General features: G+C 52.3%; 1 protein-coding gene across 4 annotated transcripts in view; it reads right to left on the bottom strand.

The window, feature by feature from the left end:
• CLCN4 (chloride voltage-gated channel 4) overlaps positions 1-21,143 on the bottom strand; it is a 63,484-nt gene that overhangs the window by 26,910 nt on the left and 15,431 nt on the right. For all 4 annotated transcript variants that reach the window (XR_008290000.1, XM_027054715.2, XM_053202056.1 and 1 more), the window contains 4 exons: positions 11,254-11,408; positions 8,491-8,590; positions 3,957-4,144; positions 1,589-1,711 (listed from right to left, as the gene is read on the bottom strand). Coding sequence is in view for 3 of the 4 variants with exons in the window: in XM_027054715.2 (XP_026910516.1) it covers positions 1,589-1,711; positions 3,957-4,144; positions 8,491-8,590; positions 11,254-11,397 (555 nt within the window). In the remaining variant the exon portion in view is untranslated. The remainder of the gene's footprint in view (positions 1-1,588; positions 1,712-3,956; positions 4,145-8,490; positions 8,591-11,253; positions 11,409-21,143) is intronic.

Below are 21,143 nucleotides of genomic sequence, written 5' to 3'. Positions count from 1 at the left end.
TCATAAAACTGAGAGGCCAACACCAGTCTGCTCTTTCTGTCATCTGGGGTGCGTCAGCTCTTAGACACCAAATACAACACAGTCGGTTCGGTCACAGCGCTTGTTTTGAAAACACAAATTTGTTCCAACGTGACTCATGCATTAGGGAAGAACTTCAGCATAATGCAAATTTCGCGTCTGTTTATGCACAATTTCAGCTGGGAGAAAAGCGGCGGGAGCGCACAAAACACACGTGGCACGTGCCTCCAACGTGTACCAGGTCACACGCTCAGTGGCGAGTACAGATTTCTTAACCATTTAACACGTGTAAGCCGGGCTACTGTTTCGACTGGCTTTCTGTCTTTTCTACACGTGTCGCTGACGCAGTTTCTGCGTGTTGTGCTCCTGGAGCCATCTTCCCCACGAGCGCTGTGGTTTCTCTTGTGCGATTCCGCACGGCCCCGTGAGCTGTAGGGACGCCCGTGTCGCGCTGCAGCACGACTGGATTGCCTTTCAGGTTCCTGCGGTAACGTGTTAATACAAACCGTCAAAAAGTCAACATGACGCATCAGGTCTTTTTCTGCTCCCTCTCTTTCCCGGAACGGGACGATGTCTTTCGGCAGTCTCTCAATTACTCCAGCCCTTTCCGTGAACCGCCCGGAACAGCGGCAGTGCTGGCAAATACCAGCAAAGAATGTGGGCGCAGGGGAGCAGGGACCAACGTGGGGCTGTTGCCATCATCGGTCACATCTTGAAACTCCCCACCCCCACCACCTAGGGGCGTTGCCGAAGCACGAGCCTGAAGGAAAACGGAACTGCATCGATGGTAGTGATAACATAAGAACTGGTGAACTGATTTCTGGCCAAAATTTTCGGCATCTGGGCTTTTGGGGAATTAGCTCGACTCTCATTATCCTAGCCAGCAGATCCTCCTAGGTGGGAAGTTTAATCTCAAGCATCCCTCCTGATCGATGAGGTCACTTCCCTTACACTTTGGTTACACGAAAATGCAAAAAGACGTAAGAACTCTGAGCCCACAAGGCTGCGTTCACAGTGCATGCGCTGAATGTGGAATTAAGCTTTTTAAGGATCGCTATTACCGTGTCACCAGAAGAGCAAAACAGGGCAAGGGAGTTGACCCACAAGAGAGTTGACTCATCAGTGAACTTTCTGGGTAACAAACGTCCATCGCTGTCTTTGCTCACATTACGTCACAGGTGCACTTACAAGTTTCTGAAGTGCCACACTTATGTATGTGGTTAATTAACTCCGATTCCACAGGCTGTGAGAGTTATGCCTGGCTTGCAAAGACAAGAATTTAATCATCTGAGAAGCAATGGAGCATAAATCCTGAATATAGAGCATAAATCCCTAAGCCAGACAGCTGGGTTCAACTTGATGCTAACCAGCTTCGTGACCTCAGGCAAGTTACTTAACCTCTCTGTGCTTCAGTTTCTTTAACTCTCAAGGGCAAAATAGCAGACCTAACCTCCTCGTCTCACCGTAAGGACTAAATGAGTTAACAGAGATCACATGCTTGGCACCTAGGTGCTACATAAGTGTTTGCTAGGCTTATTATTGGCACAGAAGAAATCCAGCCAGCACTCACCTCTGGTATACCCGAGCCACAGGCGTATGGTGCAAACACGCGCACCAGGGAGACGGCCAAAAACGCAAACAGCAATGCCCACAGGATGTACATTAGGTAATTCAGAATGTAAGCACTGGCGCCCTAGACGACAGACACAAAACAAGAAAGAAAGATGAGCCGTCACCAACCTGAGCGCCGCGCCCGCCCGCCCCCTCTGTGCAGAGGGCACAGCGGGAGCTTTGAAGGCATCAGCCAGCTTCCCATCCGGTCCCGTGTCAACAAAAAGGCCAGCGTTGGTTTTATCAGCTGTTGCCATTGCTACGGCAGGTACACACAAACACGGCACTGGGCGTTCGTCCAGGAGCTGTGCCCACACACCTTCTGCGGGGCGAAACCCTCAGCACTCGGGGAACCGCCAAGGTCACGGGGCCTTCCCCCTCGCCCGCCGCGGGTAGGGGAAGGCGGGACACCCAGAAGTCTGCCCTGGCGACCCCGGAGGCTCTGTCCGATGTTGCAGGATGCAGCCACCCGGCTGTGGTCCCCTGACCCGCAGCATCCACATCGCCTGAGCCCGCGTGCAGGATTGCAGGTTCTCAGGCCGCGCCCCGGGGCTGCCGAGTCACACGCACCCGAGGTGGGGCCCAGCAAAGTGCGCCGCGACACGCTCTGCAGGCGCTTTTAGAGGGAAAAATGCATGTTCATCTCCTCCAGAATAACTCCTTGAACCATTTATTCCAAATTATCTGATGAATGAAGGCTGGCTTTCTGAACCAAACACACGGTCTGGGGTCTTTGATGCTGAGGACCTGGTTGGCCGGGTGGAGACATTTCTCTCGGCCTCAGCTTCTTGCCACCATCTGGATCACTCAAGTGAGGGGCGAAGGAAAGCGAGGTCACCTAGGAGTCAGGCCACGGATACGGCCGCATGTGCGCCTATCAAATGCAAAACCACGTTCCAGGAGACCGTTCTGGCCTTTACAATCCCATATATTCACACCCGACGCAAGAGAAATCGGACCGAAGAATACATTTCACCCACTTAAAAATGTGCTTTTTTGAGACCAAAAATAACTTCTCACTCTTGGTACCAGTCATTCTTTGAATCAAAGCATAAATCTTAGAAACGGATGAAAAGATAGACGGCCATATTTCCCAAAAAAAACCATATTGCAAGGAGGAGAGAAGAAATAAAATACGGTGTCCAGCCAATATTGTCTGCCCACTCCCATCAACCCAAGGAGAGAATTTATTTTTGGACATCATGGAGAGCACTGAGAACGTGTGAGATTTCAAGATCCCTATCTACCTCTCAGATTGGAAGGAATTAATTTTCAATTCCACTGAGAAGGAGGTTTAGCAAAATGGCCAAGTGCATTCCACATCGCTTCAGCTGTGGCAAGTACATGGGGGGGAGGGGAAGGGGGAGTGCGTGGGAGGGGGTTGGGGGGGAGAAAAGGGATAAATCACATCCATCTTCCAAAAATAGTTCTAGCTTGAACGTCTCCGAGTTACCCCTAACGTGAATCTTGACGACCCAGCGCCCCCCCGACCTGGGTTTCCGATCTGTCAGTGACACATGCATACAGATCTGAAGCTCTAAGTCCCCTGTGCCGGGACACTCCCATCAGAGAAGGCCCAGAAGCACCCTCTGCGATGCACTCGTGAACCGCACTGGAACACGAGAACTTGAACCCCACCAAGATAGCACTTCGCACCTGCTAGGGTGGCTGCAATCAAAACCGGGCGAGGAGGCGGATGCCCTGAAACCCTCATACGAGCAAAGGAAGTCGGACACGAAGGTCCACATATTGTACGATTCCACTTAGAGACGGAAAGGTCAGTGGAGTGGTTGCTTCTGACTGGAGGGCTGGGAGGAATGGGGAGGGACTGCTAAGGGGTGCAGGGTTTCCTTGGGGATGATGAAGATGTTGTGAAATTATTTTGTGGTTAATGCAGCACAACACTGCAGATATTCTAAAACCCAGTGGGCTGCACGCTTTCAATGGGCAAGCCATATGGGAGGTGAATTACATCTCACCGAAGCTGGTATTGTTAAAAAAAAAAAGATAACTTCTTTTCTTATTAGAAGGTATAAAAAGCAACCCTATTTCTGCAGCACGATCAACAGATCACTCTCGCTAAGAAAAATAACAAGGCTTTTACGAACACCTACGTTTACCATGCACACGAATCGGTACGGAAGGCTTTTCCAACTTCGGTTTGCACATCAGAGCTGGGAAAAGCCAAGCCGCACTGGTATTGAGCACCGACGGCTGCCGGAACAGACACTTGGAGATAAAAGTAAAGAGAGTCACAGAAGGCCCAGGTTCCCAAGCGCCCGTGGAACAGCGGCCGCTCCCAGCCAGGACCCTCCCCAGAAACGCACCTCTGACTGGTTCACCAGCAGCTCCGACCATTTCTGCCACAGGGGACACTTGTCCCTGTCCTCAAAAGTGGTCTCGTTGGACGTCCAGCAGCACTGCTCGTGGCTGTACCAGAAGGCAGACAGACAGACCCCCTCCTTCAAGTCGGTCATCCAATCGACGGCGAGATCGATGACCCCAGCCAAGGTGCCTGGAAGAAGCAGCGAGAGCCACTTAGAGGAGTCGCCCTGTGATGACGCAGAACACGGGGCCCGGGGCCAACGCAGAGACGCGGCCGGACCAGGAGATGAACATGCAGCAGAAGGAACACGTAGAGAAAGTTTCTTTCATCGATCGTCGGGTCTCCTGAGCACTTACGGCGTGGGCAAGCAGCGCCCAGGCCGGTGACGAGGAGAGGACAACGGTCCGTGCCGCCTGCGTGCCTTAAATCCCGCAGGACTGACGGTCAGGCAGGTCTTAGGTCACCACAAGCCACCGGGGCCAAGCAGCTTTCAGAATTCACCCCTTCCAAAGTCTAGAAACACGGTACCTGTGCCCTGTAAATGATGCAACCCCCTCAGCGGCTTCTGGGGCACGAGGCTGGGATCACACACGTTATTAACCTGTCTCAGGCCAACCTGACGATTCACAGAAAACGGAGGCATAATGACTATACCTGCCTCATCGTTTAAGTACCGTTTTGCCACTAAATGGGAACCAAACTTGGAAAATCTCACCTATTAGGACTTTCCCGGATTTTTAAAATTACGGATAAGGGACCGTGTGGATCTATCTGAGTAAATAGCTGCTTTGAACTCCGATGGAAGTGAGATAACAGAGAGTGTGCGGTGGGCCACGGAAGCCTACCTTTGGGTCTCCTTCCAGAATAACCCATTCTAGAGTCTTTTACAGAGGCAGGGAAGACTTTCAGGCCGCTACATTTTGCAAACTATTACTAGATCTTTATCTCAATACCACCTCCCCACCTGCATCAACACCGAAGGCGTCCGCACACCTGCGACACGGCTCACCCTTCCCTGCTCTTCTCCCGTTACACCGAAAGCCGCCCCCTGTTCTCAGGAGAACGCCTGAATCCTTCGCAGGCAGCAGACCCGAACAGCTGGCCCCTCATACCTTTCCAGCCTCAGCTCTCTCCATCGCTGACCGCCACACTGCCCACACCATGTTCCTGGATGGAGCACACCAGGCTCTCCTCTCTGCGCCACCTCAGCCAGCACTGTCCTTCCCACACCCACCAATCTCCTATTGACCTTCCAGAGTCAGTATTTGCATCCTCCTTCGGGAAGCCTTCCCTGATTTCCTAGGTCTGGGCTAGGCATACCTCCCAGGCATTCCCCCACCACCATACCTGTCACATCCTGATAACATGAGTGTGTGTGTGATGAGTGCATGTGTGTGTATAGTGTCTAGTCCATAAATGGGGCTGGGAGGGTGGAGATCCTGTTGTGTGGTTTGCATGCCATGGCCAGATGTCCAGACTCTGTGTCCACTCTATGTCCGCAAGTGGCTTGTCCATTGTTGTATCTGGGTTGGGGACACGGCGCGAACTATACATCCATAATGCGATAAGTGAACGAAAACCAGAAAATCCCGGTCCAGCCATTCACTCCTCCCTTCGCACCAGTCCCTAGTCCACGCCCTGGGGATATGGCAGTGAACGAGGCAGACTCAGGTCCCTGCCTCCGTGGGACTGCACATCATGGGGGGAAAGACACTGGACAAAAGAAGTAAGTGAATCGGGGGCTCCGATAGCAGGTGGGACATGCTAGAGAGAAAAATCCAGCACGTTACAACGGTGCAGCCACTTTGGAAAACAGCCATCTGCAAGGTGTCCACCCGGGAGAAAGGAAAACATAGTCCGTGCAAGGACTCGCACACGAATGTTCACGGCAGCACTCCTCTCAGCAGTCGAAAAGCGGACACGACCCATGCGCCCATACTGCCGCATGGAGAAATAAAATGCGGTCTATCCACACGATGGAACAGCATCTGGCAACAACAAAGGGTGAAGCACTGACGCGCGTGACAGGGCGAACCCCGAAACGTGATGCCCGGTGAAGGAAACCAACCGCAGGACCACATACGGTAGGATCCCACTGCGTGAAATGTCCACGAGAGGCAAACGTATAGCCACGGGTAGTAGATCCGGGGCTTCCTAGGGCTGGGAGGAGGCTGGGGGCACTGGGGCTTGATAGCTAAGGGGTATGGAGGGCTTCTGGGGGCTGATGAAAATGTTCTAAAATCGCGGTGACAGTTTTACAACTCTGCATACGCTAAAAACCACTCGATTGTACACTTGAACAAGGTGAATTGTACGAGATGTGAATTATGTCTTAATGAAGGTTTTACACGCACACGCACACACACTGGGGCGAGGCTGAGAGAGGGAGAGAGGACTTTTAGGAAAGGTGGTCAGGGAATGCCTCAAAGAAAGAGGACACTTGAACGAAGACCTAATGAAGGTGAGGGAGGGGTCCAGTAGATACCCAAGGGCAAGACCCAAGGATTCCCCCCGAATTTCGTCACTATTCTTTCATTTGTGATCACCTTATCCCTCCTCCAACCTTCCGGGCGGACTCAGCGGGCTGGCCCGCACTGTGCAGCTCAGCTTCCTTCGGTGGAACAACAGCGACACCCAGTGGTGATTCCTGATAAACGCCCTGTAGAGGCGACGCTGCTCAGGCCTCCCCATAATGGGAGCCGAAACAGGATGCCCAGGGCGCCACTGAGGAGAGGCCAGGCCAGGCAGTGGGACCCCTGAGTCCTCCCCCACGGTCAGAACAACGGGGTAACGGAAAAGTCAACGGGACACAATTTGCTGACTTTCCCTTCAAGGCCAGTTTCACTGTCAGTATCATCCCCTTCTCACCTTCCTCCTAGATCTGTCTGCTGGTGTGTCCAAGGGATCGCCCTTTGCCAGGGGGGTTTCAGCCCCAGCTGCACATAGAATTGCAGGTAGAGGGGGCTGGGAGAAAGAGAGGAGAGGGGCTTTACCCAATGCTAGGGCACCATCTCCAGGGATCCTATTTCCTTGAAGCCCAGGCAGCAGAATTTTTGTTTTCATTCCCCAGGTGATTCTTCCTGAAACAACTGACAAAAATTGGGCTGGCAGTGAAACCAACCGGGCAGTGTCAGATTGGTTAAAGAGAGCCCAATCAGGCTCTTACGACCGTCAATAAATCCATACTGCGCTGTGCGTCCTGGGAAGATGCTGGAGTATCTATTCGGGATGTCCTCATTTCCTCTATTTACTTGTCCTTCCCAGAAGACAAGAATAATGATACAGCATATAGCTTCATACACCTATTCTACATGAAGACGTCAAAATTCACAGCAAATTCCTACCCTGCCCACTTTCAAAGGTCTTCGTGGCGAAACAAATTGGTGGCGAAACACCGTATATCCGTGAAATCAAAGTCCCCGCCGGCCTTGCTGCCATTTTATACAGGGGATGCCCCCGGGAAAGGGAGGCTAAAATTAGGGAAATGGATGGACAGCCACCGTGACCAGAGGGAAAGAGCCCCCCCTTCCACACTAGTCTGGGCTCTTTAGGACAGGCCAAGGCCAATGGAGCCCCTCCCTGGCAACCAAGCCCCTCCCACAACTGTATATGGAATAAATGAAAGAACGCCCAGAAATCAAAATCCTCTGTAATCGGAAACTGTGTATCTATGCCCCCTTAATATTCTTTTTTACACCATTTACTACATTCAGCCTGTATTCTAGTGATCCTCTGATCGATCCTATAACCACAACTATGATGATATTACAGGCAGGTGATTTTTATCAAGGGCATCTCTTAGTGTGCTCAGATATTTTATTCTCAGACGTTAACCTTCACAGCCTCCTAAAAGGAATTAAGTTTCAGGAAACAATTTCCACAGAGAGCTGGTACCTGTGACATTCAAAGGGCAGGAGTCCCCTCCAGATACTCATCCGTTCACTCTGGACACCTCCCGCTGGCAGCAGGGTGACGGGATTATAAAATGAAGGGCCCGGAGTCCCTGAGGGTCATAACAACGTCGGCCTGCGGGTATCTCCCCTGGGCCTAGTCCACAGCCTGCAGGGGGCTGGAATTATCCTGAGTATCTTTAGGATGTGTACAATTCATTCCAGGGCCTGCCAGTATCCGTAAACACCTCCCTCCTATGGGGTTTGGTTTTTAGAGATCCCAGTGCTCCCACACTTTCTGGCATACAATGCAAACTATGTGCCTTCGATAAAATTCACTACGGCAACAAACGACCGTGCGGTGCAGAAGCGGCTACCAGCTCTCTAATTACAGCTTTCCAGTGACGGCACTCGGGCCCACGCCTTGGGGTCTTGCCTTACTGATGGCACGCGTCACGTGAAACGTGTGGTCGTGTATTTTGCTCCTAGGCATTTCAAGTAAGAAAAGCCTCGACAGGTAAGAGAGGATCGCTTCTTTTTCGGGATACTGTCCCAGACAGTTGTCGATTTGGGTTTTGGTACCTCCAGCTCCGCCCAGGAGGACCTCCTGCCCCTCTGCGTATCCGCCGCGTGCCCTCCACATACCCGCCAGCAGGCCAATGAGCAGCATCACCACCCATCCTGACCAGGCGTCCAGCAGACTCTTGATGAACTCCCATATGGACTCCTTGCTTTTGCTGGTTATCTAGAAACAAAAAGACACAGTGGTTCATCTGGATACGCTTTGTAACCCATGCTTCCTGCCGAGGAACGGTTTCCTTGGGAAACAGGTGCCTAAGAAAATGAGTGTGATTAAGCAACAAAATTCCCACTGACGATATCCTTTCGGTTGCCCAGCACGATGACAGAATGGGCTTTCTGGCTCACAGGGTGACAAGGATGCCATAACAGTCTCCTTAGAATCCCCCCCCCCACCCCAAAAATCACTTAATTAAAAAAACTTCCAAAGTGTGATTTGATCTTTGATTATTCAGAAGCCATTCGAAGGGAGGCATGAATTCATCGTCACCACTTTCAATAAGAATTACTGCTGGGGGGTGGGGGTAGGGGCCCGGGTGCCGCAGACAGTTAAGCATCGAACTCTTGGTTTGGGCTCAGGCGTGATCTCACTGCTCAGGAGTTGGAGGCCCCTCTCTCCCTGCCCCTCCCCCCTGCTCGTGCGCACATGTGCTCTCTCCTCTCTCAAAGATAAAGAAATACACCTTATTTAAAAAAAAAAGAATGACAGGGGCGCCTCGGTGGCTCAGTTGGTTAAGCATCCGACTTCAGCTCAGCTCATGATCTCACAGTCCATGGGTTCAAACCCCACGTCGGGCTCTATGCTGGCAGCTCAGATCCTGGAGCCTGCTTCGGATTCTGCGTCTCCCTCTCTCTCTGCACGCCCCCCCATTCGTGCTCTCTCTCTCTCTCTCAAAAATAAACATTAAAAGAAATTAAAAATAAATAAAATAAAAACAAGAATTCCTGCTTTCACTTACACTGTAAGGTCTGCTCGCCAAAGAACCCCTTCAACAACGAGTTCATTTCCTTTGCTTCTTTCCCAGGGTGAACGTTAGGAGTAAGAGCTCCGAATGAGCCGCACGGGTCACCTTTGCTCCCCCTTCACAGAGCCCCGCCTTCCTGGGACGCATTCCTCTCGGCACCCTTCACAGCATCTTCTGGAAAGACCGTGCGCTCCGCGGCCCGGCGGGCCTCTGGCACGACTACCTGGCCGTGCGACAGTGGCACGAAAGGAGCCGCGAGGAACGCATACGCGAAGGGGCGTGCGTGGCCGCGTTCTGGGAACACTCTGGTGCCCAACAGGGCCCGAGGGCCGGAGTCCGGCCGCCGCGGCTGCAGGCCGCAGGCCGCCCCGTCTCCTGCGCTCCTCCTCGCCGGGGACCAAGGGGCCGGCCGTCCTCTGACCCCGCCGCAACCCCACACGCGTCTCTTCCCCTCCTCCCGACGCTCGGTGCAGCGACGGGACACTCCTCGCCTACGGGAAGGTGCCGTCCCCGAGGGCCCGTCCGCCACCTCGCCACTCTCTCCCTCCTTTCGCTCGAGGCCACTTCGCCGGTTCCCCTCCTCCGCCTCTACGTGCCTCTTCCAAGCGTCTGTCACGGGCGCCCCGTCTGCGCCCCGCCGGAGCTTCTCCGTCTCCGCACGCAGGCCGCCTCGGCCGCTTCGGACCCCTCGGCGCCCGCCCGCGAGCCCCCGACGCCCCCGCAGCCCCGACCTCACCCCGGAACCGCAGGGCGCCCCCCACCTGCCAACGGTCCCCAGCCGCGCGCTGCGTCAACGGCGCGCACTCGGAGCGGCTCCCGCGGAACCCGCCGGCCGCTCCCCTCTTTCTTCCTCCCTCCGCCAACAGAGGCCTCGTCCGCTTCGAACCCGCGGCCGGGCCTCTCGTCCAGGCCTCCGCTCCCCGCCCGCCCCCGAGACCCGCCCCAAATCCCCGTCGGCGGCTCCCCCGACGAACTCCTGATCCGGAGCCTCTCGCCGTCCGCACTTCCCTGCCCTGGGTCGCACCTTCTTCCTCTTTCCCCCCAGCTGATCTCCGAGCTTCCTTCCCGCGTCTCCCGTTGCGACGCATCTTTCTCGCACTCCGTGGCCGCGACCGCGACCGGGAAGAGGAAACCCAACCCCCTCTTCGCGGCCTCCTTGGCCACCACCCCCAGCGCGGCTCCACGGCCCGTGCCGCCAGACTCATGTCTTCCCTTCTGGGAACCCTCCGCCGGGCCTCCGGGCCGCCGGGCCGCCGGAACCACTCACGGCGCCGGGTTCTGCCATGCCTCCGCCACGCGAAAAAGGGCCGCTCCTGACCTGGGAACCCTTTCCTCTTTCTCCGCCTAGCAAACTCCCAGTCATCCTTCCAGACCCCAGTGAAATGTCACCCTCTCTCAAACACCCTTCCCTGACCGTCCCTCCCGAATGATCACACGGCCCCGATACCACCTCGCCGTGGCCACTGACGTATGTGCTGACTGCCCGCTGGACGCCAGGCCCTGAAATACAGGCTTTCGTACACACACACCTCATTCGGTGTTTACGCCGAATGACCTCCATCCTCGCAGAAGAGAAACCAGGGTCCCGAAACGGCACCCCAAAAGTCACCCCGCCTAAAGGGGCCAAGGGCACGATGTGCCTGACTTGTCTGGTTCCGGAGTCCCCTCCCTGCCCCCCACACCATACCTCTGCATGACATGGCCCCCCACCCCGAGCACCTAATACCTTCATTATCTGTCCACATCTCTGCCTCTGCCACTAGCCCTTCTCTTTTTTAGAACGTAGCCCAGCATGTGACACGTGACCCTAATCTCAGCTCAGGAAGCGTCCCCCTTCAATATGTCTTTTAGGAACGCCACCTACCTTTCTGTGTCTGTCGGTGTCCCGTGACTTTTCCCTTAGCCAGTCGATGGTGTGGAAGTCCTCATATGTCCCCACATCAGGGAATGGCTCATCGAGGAAATCCATCAGGTTTCCAGAACCACTCATCGCTCCTGCATTGACCATGCTAGTTACACCTGGGAGAGAGAACCTGTGATTAAAACCATCATGCAGGACATCTGCACAGACACGGCAGAATCACCCACATGTACTTTTTCCTTTGTCACGCGCGGTCGTTGTGTTTTGTAAAGGCACCATGAACTCCAAACTGGTGAGCACAGAGGCAACGTCCCAAAGCGTTAGGTGGGGTTAGGCTCCCGCAAGCATCATCTTTGCAAACGAGGTCTCACTTTTGTGAACGGGTCAATCTACAACCTTGTTTTCTGTGTTCCTGTTTAAGGATATCTTACCGAATAGATGTCGCTGATTCATTAACACTGAAGTCGCGGCTGACAGCGCGACAAGTCGTGCCTGGACGAAGCGTGTGTGACAAATGTCTTTTCTCCACAAGGCACGCTGCAGCCTTCCTCCAAATGGAAACACCAGGAGCACTGCCTCTCGGGGCCATTGCCAACAGCACAATTACCCATAATAAGAGCACAAAAATGTGAAAACCCTGGCACGAAACAGTCCGGGCAAAGGACACTCGTTTCTAGTCTGGGAGCTGAAATCAGACGGAGGGGCTGGGAACGCGCCTCTCTGGGGACTCAGACTTTTCGCCACTCTGCACACGCACACGTCCATGAATAACCGGGACAGAGGCACGCGCGGGGGCTGGGGGGCAAGGCTTACAGGTACGTTTTAGCGAGTAGGCAGATGCGCAGACGCAGACCCGCAAATCACGAGGATCGGCCACCCGCACTTCTGGAAAACCTCAAGTACTGCGGAAGCGAGGGAGCCATCCAAACGAGAGCACTGGAGGGGAAGCAGGGCGGAGGCGCGCCGCTCACAATCGAATCCCTGGAACCAAACCAGTGACTGGTCCTCTCGTGAGATGAAGGAGACCACGCAGGCAGGCAGCCTCTGTGGTCGTCACTACAGATGTGGCATGCTGGCGAGCATGCCCCGAAGCCAGGGTGAGCTGCAGAGGGTGGTGGCCCTGGTGGGGGGGTCCCACGGAGACCGACAAGGGAAGACGACGACCTGCCACGTGACCCATGCTATGGTCTGAATGTTTGTGTCCCCCCCCCCCAAAATTCACATGTTGACGTCGTAACCCCCAAGGTGATGCTGTTAGGAGGTGGGGCCTTGGGGAGGTGATTAGGTCAGGGGCGCAAAGCCATCACGAATGGGATTAGTGCCCTTTTACAAGAGACCCCAGGGGCACCCAGGTGGCTCAGGCGGTTAAGCGTCTGACTCTTGCTTTCGGCTCAGGTCACGATCTCGCGGTTTCACGAGTTCGAGCCCTGCGTCGGGCTCCGTGCTGCCCACGCAGAGCCTGCTTCGGATTCTCTCTCCCTCTCTGCCACTTCCCCACCCGTGCTGTCTCTGTCTCTCTCAAAATAAATACATAAACTTTAAAAAAAAATAATAGATAATAAATACATACGTATATACAAGAGACCCCGGAGAGCTCCCTCACCCCTTCCACCGTGTGAGAACACAATGAGGAGTCCTGACTGGGAAAGGGGCCCTCACTCACCCCACCAGGCTGGCCCCCCGGCGTCAGACTTCCAGCCTCCAGAACTTCGAGACCTAAGTGTCTATTGTCTGTAAGCCCCCCAGTCTGTGAGACTTGATCACAGCAGCCCAAACAGACAAGAAAGGCCAAGAGCCGGGCCAGGCTGGCCACACGCCCCCTGGGCACAGAAGCTCTGGATACAAGCACTCACTTTTAATTTTTCTTAAAATACAGTCAAAAGGGCTCGGGCTGCCAGAACAGTAGCCGGGCGGAGAGTTTCTCTTCTTCCTGCCTAAGATAACAATTCCACTCTCACTATCCTGGCCCCCAAGACACCTTCCACGTTATACCACCATCAGAGCCTGATTTACAGATCACGTAGGAGCTCATTTGAGATGTAGAAAACGCTTTGCAGCAGGACCAACGCTCCCCACCAGTTAGCAGAAAAAATAATACGCTCTTACAAAGACAAGAGGTTGGAATAAGCACTAAATAAAAATTACTTTGGCGAAGAGCATGGAAATTTGAATTATAGGGCGAGGACCACAAAAGTGCTGGAGTAGATGGTTAAAGAGGCAAAGGGTAGTTATAAAACTATTTGAGCATAGGCGTCTCTCATTGCTTTATGTCTTTTTATATCTGGAGGACTCAATCACGACCTGATGAAACTAACTGCGTTTTAATCAAATGGAAAAGTCGCTATGGGCAAAGTGGGGTAATCACCTTACAAGCAATAAAGTAGCAATAGTGAGTGATTTATTGACCGTCTGTTCAACTCGGCTGCTTTAAAACTTTAAAAGTTTGAGGTCTGAGCTATGCCAAGCTGAAAACTATACCCGCTGATGGGTACCCAGGGAAGAATCATGTTGCATAAGTCAGTAGCAACCAATAATAAAAAGGAAGGAGTGAAATTAGAAAGCAAAGATCTCATTCTCATTTCTACAAAAACAAGGTGGTAACAGCTTTGTATTATATGTGGCAAAGAAAATCTCTGATGGGAAAAATAAGAGAGCAGAGACTCGAACATTCTATTAAAAAGGGACTTCGTGTTCCCTGAAGCTTAACCAAATCTGTAGTCAAGCAACAACTCCAGGCAATCAGGGTTGAATCAAAAAGTCACTCTTGGGAACAGTCACCACCTTTAAATTCTGATGGAGTAGGTCATGGTCGTGACAATTAGACACATAACCGGTAAAGGAAAATAAACGGGATCTAGTTGGGGTCTTCTGTGGGAGCCCAGAAGGAGGTGGTGAGGTCACTTCTGACACTGGGATTATTAGGAAAGACAGGAGGGTCCGGGGGAGGGTGAGAAGAGGGCATCCAGGTTAGAAAAATGGAAAGAATTCTATCTGGAATCCAGGTGGGAGACATGGATGGGTAAGGAATGAGAGTCCAGCCAAACATGAGAGCAACTAGAAGCGAACTCCAAGGACTTGCTGAGAAATAAACTTAACCTCCGTAAGTTCATCGTGGTTCAAGGAACAGCCCCAAATGGATGCCAACAGTCATCTGTACCTCAGCGGGGAGCCCCGCTCCTCTCACCTGTTCTCATTTCTTCTCTCCAAGAAGAGTGCTTCTGCTGGCACATGACACCTATGCTTATGGCTTCAAGGCCATGGTTTCAGGAAGGACAACATCCTGGAACCTGGATCTGAGATTCCTACTTGGTCTGGATCATCTAGGTCAGGGCTCAGCACACTGCAGCTGGAACACAGCCGTGCCCAGTCGTTTAGGTAGGGTCTATGGCTGTTTTCACATTACGAGAGCTGAGCGGTCATGGCGAAGACAGTATGGCCCACAAAGCCTAGAATGTTCAGTATCTCGGCCGCGTACAGAAAGTGTTTGCTGATCCCTGATCTACGCAGTGGGCTGACTGCAAAAAAGGTCATACTCTCTACCCCTCCGTGTATCTACCACATTTTCAAGGGGACTTCACAGGTCCTCTTTGTTAAGACGTGGAGTCCATCTCTCCACCCAGTGACTCTGCACCGGCCTTGTGACATGTGGCAGAAGTGACAGCATGCACGTGTGCTCAGTCTAGATCCCAAGAGGTGATGAAGCTTCTGCTTTTTTTTTTTTGACCTCCACCTCTGTCATGGGAAGGAGCCTAGGCTAGAATGCTGGAAGCTGAGAGACCGCACGGAATGGAGAGCTGGGTCATCTTGGCTGAGGCCGTCCTAGGTCACCGAGGCCCAGCCAGGCACAGATCGATGAGCGAGCCCAGCCAAGATCAGCTGAGTTTAGCCCAATCAAATCACCCAGCCCACCCACAGACTGTGAGAAGCATAAATGGTTATTGTTCCAAGCCACCGGGTTTTTTGAAGAGCCTGTCACGTGGCGGCGTCCTAACAGTGTTTAACATTGTTACTTGGGCTCGAGGGAGAGGAGGAATGAGGCAGATAAGCGAGCTGTGGCATCGCAGACCAGCCCCGGGGACGGGACAGGATGAGGACCGGCTGATAAAACGCCTCCAGCTGGAGGCATCCGCGGCCTGACAAAGTAACATCTCTCCCACGCGACCCTGTTTACCTACAAAGGGGCTCTGGAAGACACATGGGGCACCTAGATCTTTTATGCAGTCCTTTAAGGCAAGAAGGTATCTAGGTTTGGTCTTCCGGTAGGAAGACTCCAAGGGGCTAGGGTCAAAGTGTTCGACAGCAGATGACAACAACGGACCGTGTCCAGTAAAACTCACTTCACCCAGGGCCCAACGAACACAAGCATGTGTTAACTGTGACACTCTCGGTGACATAACTTAGGACGTCGATGTCGAACACAGCTCTGGATGGGTCGGCTCACCCTCAAAACAGGGATCTGTAAAATGTTAAGGAAACCCGCACTTTGCATAGTTGGGTGTCGGCAATAACAAAACGGTTTCTCCAAGGTGAATGAAGGCAGGAAATCACCCAGATCAAGATAAAGAATGACGGGTTCTGACCCTGGTATAACCAAGGCCTGACTGAACATAGAACACCCCATCCTAGGCTAATAAGGATTATCAGCATGTCTGACCAAAAACGGCATGCAGAAACCCATACATTTCAACGATCGTTTCCTCTACCTTGAACGGCTTTCCTGCCCTCTGACTGGAAAGCTTCTATTCACCCTCCAGAATCCTGTTCTGTTTCACTGTCTCTGGGCAACGTGCACTAATGTCCCCAGAGGGATTTGAGGGCTTCCTCCTTGGCAACCCCAAAGCATGCTCGGCTTTTCTTGTTTTTTTTTAAATGATGTTTAAAACAGTAACAACACAAGAGCCACCCTCTTAACAAATCTTAAGCGTACAGCACATTATTGTGCAGAGTGTTGTATAGCAGATCTCTAGATATTTTTCGTCTTCCGTAACTGAAACTTTATACACAAACCCCCCCATATCCGCTCCCCCCCAGCCCCTGACAACCACTGCTACGTTCTGCTTCCGTGAGTCTGACTCCCTGTAAATGAAACGATGCAGTATTTGTCTTTCTGTGACTGGCTTATTTCATCCGTGTGGCTGCGCATGGGAGGGCTCCTTTTCAAACGCCACTGTAGGTACACATCACGTCGCCTTCGCCCATTCATCCGCTGATGGGCATTTCGGTCGCCTACTTATCTCTGTCCTTCTCCCAGGGGATCACGATGCTTTCTTTGCTGACTCCCCTTAGTAGGTAAAGGTCTGCTGGTAGCTCCGTACCTCGGACAGGGGTCTGGGAGCTAGCTCGGGCCCAGGAACGCTCGGGGCACAAAGCAAGGGCTGGCAAACCACAGCCCGCAGGCCAAATCCAGCCCACCGCCTGTTTCTGTAAATAAAGTGTTAAGGGCACATGGCCGCACGCCTTCCTTTACCCACCGTCTGGGGCTGCTTCGCCCTACCGCAGCCGAGTGCAGCAGCTGCGACAGAGACGGTAAGGCCCGCAGAGCTGAAAACACTTCCCCACTGGCCCTTCATAGGAAACATTTGCTAACCCCTGAATGTCAGCTCAGTCGCTACAAGGGGACAGAAAGGAGAAAGGTGGCAAGGACAGCCTGCTGGAAAGGCTCATGAGCCTGGGAGGTTTCAGTGGCAGTTTCTAGCGCGTCCACACTGCGGGAGGAATCTTCGGGTACTCACCCCCGTGGGGACCAGCCTTCCTTGCTGATTGGAGGGTTTTCACCTTTTAATCTGAGTTACGAGTCTCCGTTCCATCTGCCCAAGTCATCTGGGAATTCGCTAATAGGGAAGTCGGCAAATAAGGCAACGTGGTCTGATCTGGGAAAGAACTGCCAGGCTCTTACGGCACCGGGTCACTGCCAGGCTGAGAGAGGAAGGGACAGGTGGAAGGTCTTCAACCTCGTCTTACGTGTGGATGTAAAACATGACAGCAGCACCACGCGTAACGGCTCCAAGTGGGAAAGCACCCAGACGCCCGTCCACAGTAGAGGAGAAAAATGTATCAGGGCTTAGTCCCACAATCGAACACTACAGAACAGGCGTTGGCAAAATGCATCATCCCGTGGCCCAAGTCCAGCTCACCGCCTGCTTTTGCATGGCTCACCAGCTAAGCATGGCTTTTACACTTTTTTAATCATCAAAACACAAAAGAATGATATTATGTGACAAACGAAGATGGTAAGAAATTCAGTTTCGGTGTCCACAAAGTAAGCGTTATTGAAACACAACCCCAGTTGTTAATTTGTGTATTGTCTCGTGCTGTTTTTATGTGGCAAGGGCAGAGCTGAGTAGTTCTGACAGAGGCCACACGGCCCCCGAAGCTTCAAATATTCACTATGTGGCCCTTAATAGAAAAAGTTTGCTGGGGTGCCTGGGTGAATCTCGCGGTTCGTGAGTTTGAGCCCCACATCGGGCTCTGTGCTGACAGCTCGGAGCCTGGAGCCTGCTTCAGATTCTGTGTCTCCTTCTCTCTCTGCCCCTTCCCCACTCATGCTCTGTCTCTGTCTCTCAAAAATGAATAAACGTTAAAAAAATTTTTTTTTAAAGAAAAAGTTTGCTGCTATAGAGCAAAGAGAACAATCAGTAATTACACCCAACGACAGAGATTTTACAACATAATGTAGAACAAAAGCTGGAAGTAAATTCCATTTATACAAAGTTCAAGGGGCACCTGGGTGGCTCAGTCAGTTAAGCATCCAACTTCAGCTCAGGTCACAATCTCCCGGTTTGTGGGTTCAAGCCCCGCACTGGGCTCTGTGCTGACAGCTTGGAGCCTAGAGCCTGCTTCAGATTATATATATATCTCAAAAATAAATAAAACATTAAAAAATGTATATAAAGTTCAAAACCAGCAACATTAATCTGTGGTGACAGTATGGATAGCAGATACCTCTAGGGGTAGGGGTAGGGCCTGGAAGAAGTCACAGAAGGTTTCTGGGGACCAGCCACATTCTGTTCCTCGAGTTGGCTGCTGGTTACGTAGTTGAGTTCCCTTTGCAAAAATTCGTGGAGGTGCACACTTACACTTTTTGCATTCTTATAGATAGATGTTTACTTCCATAAAAAGTTCAGTTAAGAAAAGCGGTTTCAGTGTCGCAGCACCTCAAGAGGTCAAACACAGACTCACCACATGACCCAGCAATTGTACTCCCTGGCTTATATAGGAGGGAGCTGCAAACACATCCACAAACACACAAATGCTCACAACAGCATTATTCCCACCAGCCAAAAAGTGAAAACCACCCAAAGGTCCATCAATTGATGAATGGACTAGACCCTAAAAATGCAACTAAAGGACCTCACTAGCAACATTTCAACCTGGAAGCTTTGGGAAAATTGAAAAGGTAGTTTCTAACACACACACACACACACACACACACACACACACACACACACACACATTGAGGTTTCTATAATATCCTACAATCAGAAGAGTTTCTGCAATTAATTAGCTACTCTGATGCTTCAAGATTCCAGACGCCTTGGGCTCAGTCCGTTAAGCGCCGGACTTCAGCTCAGGTCACGAACTCACGGCTCATGGTTGCGAGCCCCGCGTCGGGTTCCTGCCACACCCCAAGGAAGTTCTAGGGAAGACCGGCCTTTGGTCGCTTCCCCCACAGTTGTAAAACCACTGCATGACCACAGGCACGTGAACTGCCCTGTACAGGCTTTGTTGTCCTCACCCAGTTTCTAGAAGAACGACTGCATCCGATGCTACCCGTACCCCTCAAACCCTTCCGGTAAGCTGCAGCTGATTTCCGACAGTATCTCCGTGCCCGAGACCCCTGTTTCACGACCCCCCGAAAGTGGCCCTGGAGCCACGGCACGCCCGAGGTGCATTACTGGGAGCAGGTAGGACCTGAGGGCTCTCAGGAGCTGGTGTAGAAACACCCCCACTCCCTCACCCCTCGAACGGAATCACTTCAAGGCATGTGTTTTGTACCCGTACAGAAAAGATTTGCCACTGCAGGCCGGACACTGCTCTCCTTGGGAAGGCCTGCATCTGGGAACTTGGACTTCAAGAGGGTTCCCACCATCCCCGAAGTGGTAAGAATGGCTCGCTGTGTGTACACTTGCTGTCCAAATAATGTCATTTGTGCCACACTCCCGCTTTCCCTCTAAAGGTCTGGAATTTTGACAGCGAGCTAGACAGAGGGTGCCGGTGGAAGCAGCCTCCAGTGAAACCCCCAGCACTGAGGCTCTAACGACCGGGCCTTCCCCCTTTGCTGATTTTGCCCTACAGCCCCCCCTCCCCGGCTATAATCAAGCACAGCCATGAAAACAACCATAGACTGTCCTGTGAATACCCCTAGTTGAACCCAGAGATGATCTCGGGGACCGGTGACACACAAAGCTCCGGTTCCTACAGCGCCCAGAGCATAGAGGTAGCCTCCAGTCGCCCACTGGGTGACCCGCACCTCCAGCCCAGCCTCTGATGGCTGCCTTCTTTCACAGCCACGCTTGCCCACGCCCCTCCCAAAAGACCCCGCACTGGGCTCCTGGTCCCAGGGTCCACCTCTGGGAGAACACAGATGAAGGCAGCATGGCGTTTTCTGCTTCGTTGGCCACTGATGCCTTTGCCTATGTAAAACCCACAAGGGGTGTTCTTATGGCCCCGCACCAAAGGGCAATGTCTTCATGACATGGGGCTAAGTGAAGACTTATCAGAAGGGACACAAAAGCATGATCCATAAAAGAAAAACTGGACACATTATGCTAACGGGCAAAGTAAAACAGATTAACAGTCCGTCAACACAAGGGTCCAAGCCGTCCCGAGGCCTCTAGCAATTCTGGGACAGCCTGAGCACCCAAATGGCCTGTCCTATGCCCCTCGACAGGACGCTGGTGGCCGATCACTGCCTAGATGGGATACACACAAATTCCAGTGTGCGTCAGCACTCCCAGCACGCTGGATCCAGGTCCCACGCCCGGACTTTCAGCTTTAGCAGCTCCGGGGTGCGGCCCAAGGATCTGCATTTCTAACAAGCTCCCAGGGAGGCCGACTGATGATACTGGCTCATGGACTGTACTTGGGGAACCACTGGCCCCTTCATTTTTTGTCCCCTCCTATTTCCCACTCTCTCCCATGCCCTGTATCCTTCCCACTGTATTTTCATCACCAATATTTTTAGCATCGACCTTATTTACAAACTGCGTTTTGTTAGAATAATTACTTGCAAGCTTGCTTCCTTCCGGATCAGATTGGGAGTTCCTTGAGGTCGGTTCCTCACTTTTATTTACTATCTGGACTTTTGAGGAAGTGTTTGTTGGGCCCTGCCATACAGTAATATAAATACAGTAATATAAACCTAAAAAGCTTAGCCGACCGCATACACTATCTCCATTCTACAAGCGCATTACTAACACTGTAATCCATCTATAGATTAAAAAAAAAAAAAAAGACCTCTATCCAGCACTCAGCTCGATGCTTTGGACATCACTGCGTAGACATACTGAAAAATACATACAAGAAAGATACCTTATCCGTGCACACACTCAGGACAAAAAGAATAATATAAACCAGACTGAAGTCGCTACCCATGTAAAATGTGAGTGGTTTTAACACCTTTCTTTGACTACATATCATCTGGTTCACGCACCGTCCCACACTTGTGTGACACCACCTTCCCTGCTAGGTTTGGGGGTTTTCCTTTTAACTGCTCGATTCATGTTGATTTTCCTTTATTACATTTCACCCATGGAAACAGCTGAGCTGAGAAATACATAGACGACAGTGCGGCTGCCAAGCATCCTGGCTGATACTCAACCGCGGGCCTGTGCCCCCGGGGACCACGGGAGTGGACTCTGAACCCAACGCGGCGGCTAAAAGCACCACAAGCT

This window comes from Acinonyx jubatus, chromosome X (assembly GCF_027475565.1).
Source record: "Acinonyx jubatus isolate Ajub_Pintada_27869175 chromosome X, VMU_Ajub_asm_v1.0, whole genome shotgun sequence".
In the NCBI taxonomy this organism is placed as follows: domain Eukaryota; kingdom Metazoa; phylum Chordata; class Mammalia; order Carnivora; family Felidae; genus Acinonyx; species Acinonyx jubatus.
The sequence above is the reverse complement of the archived record's forward strand: the minus strand, read 5'-3'. Positions and strand labels throughout refer to the sequence as shown.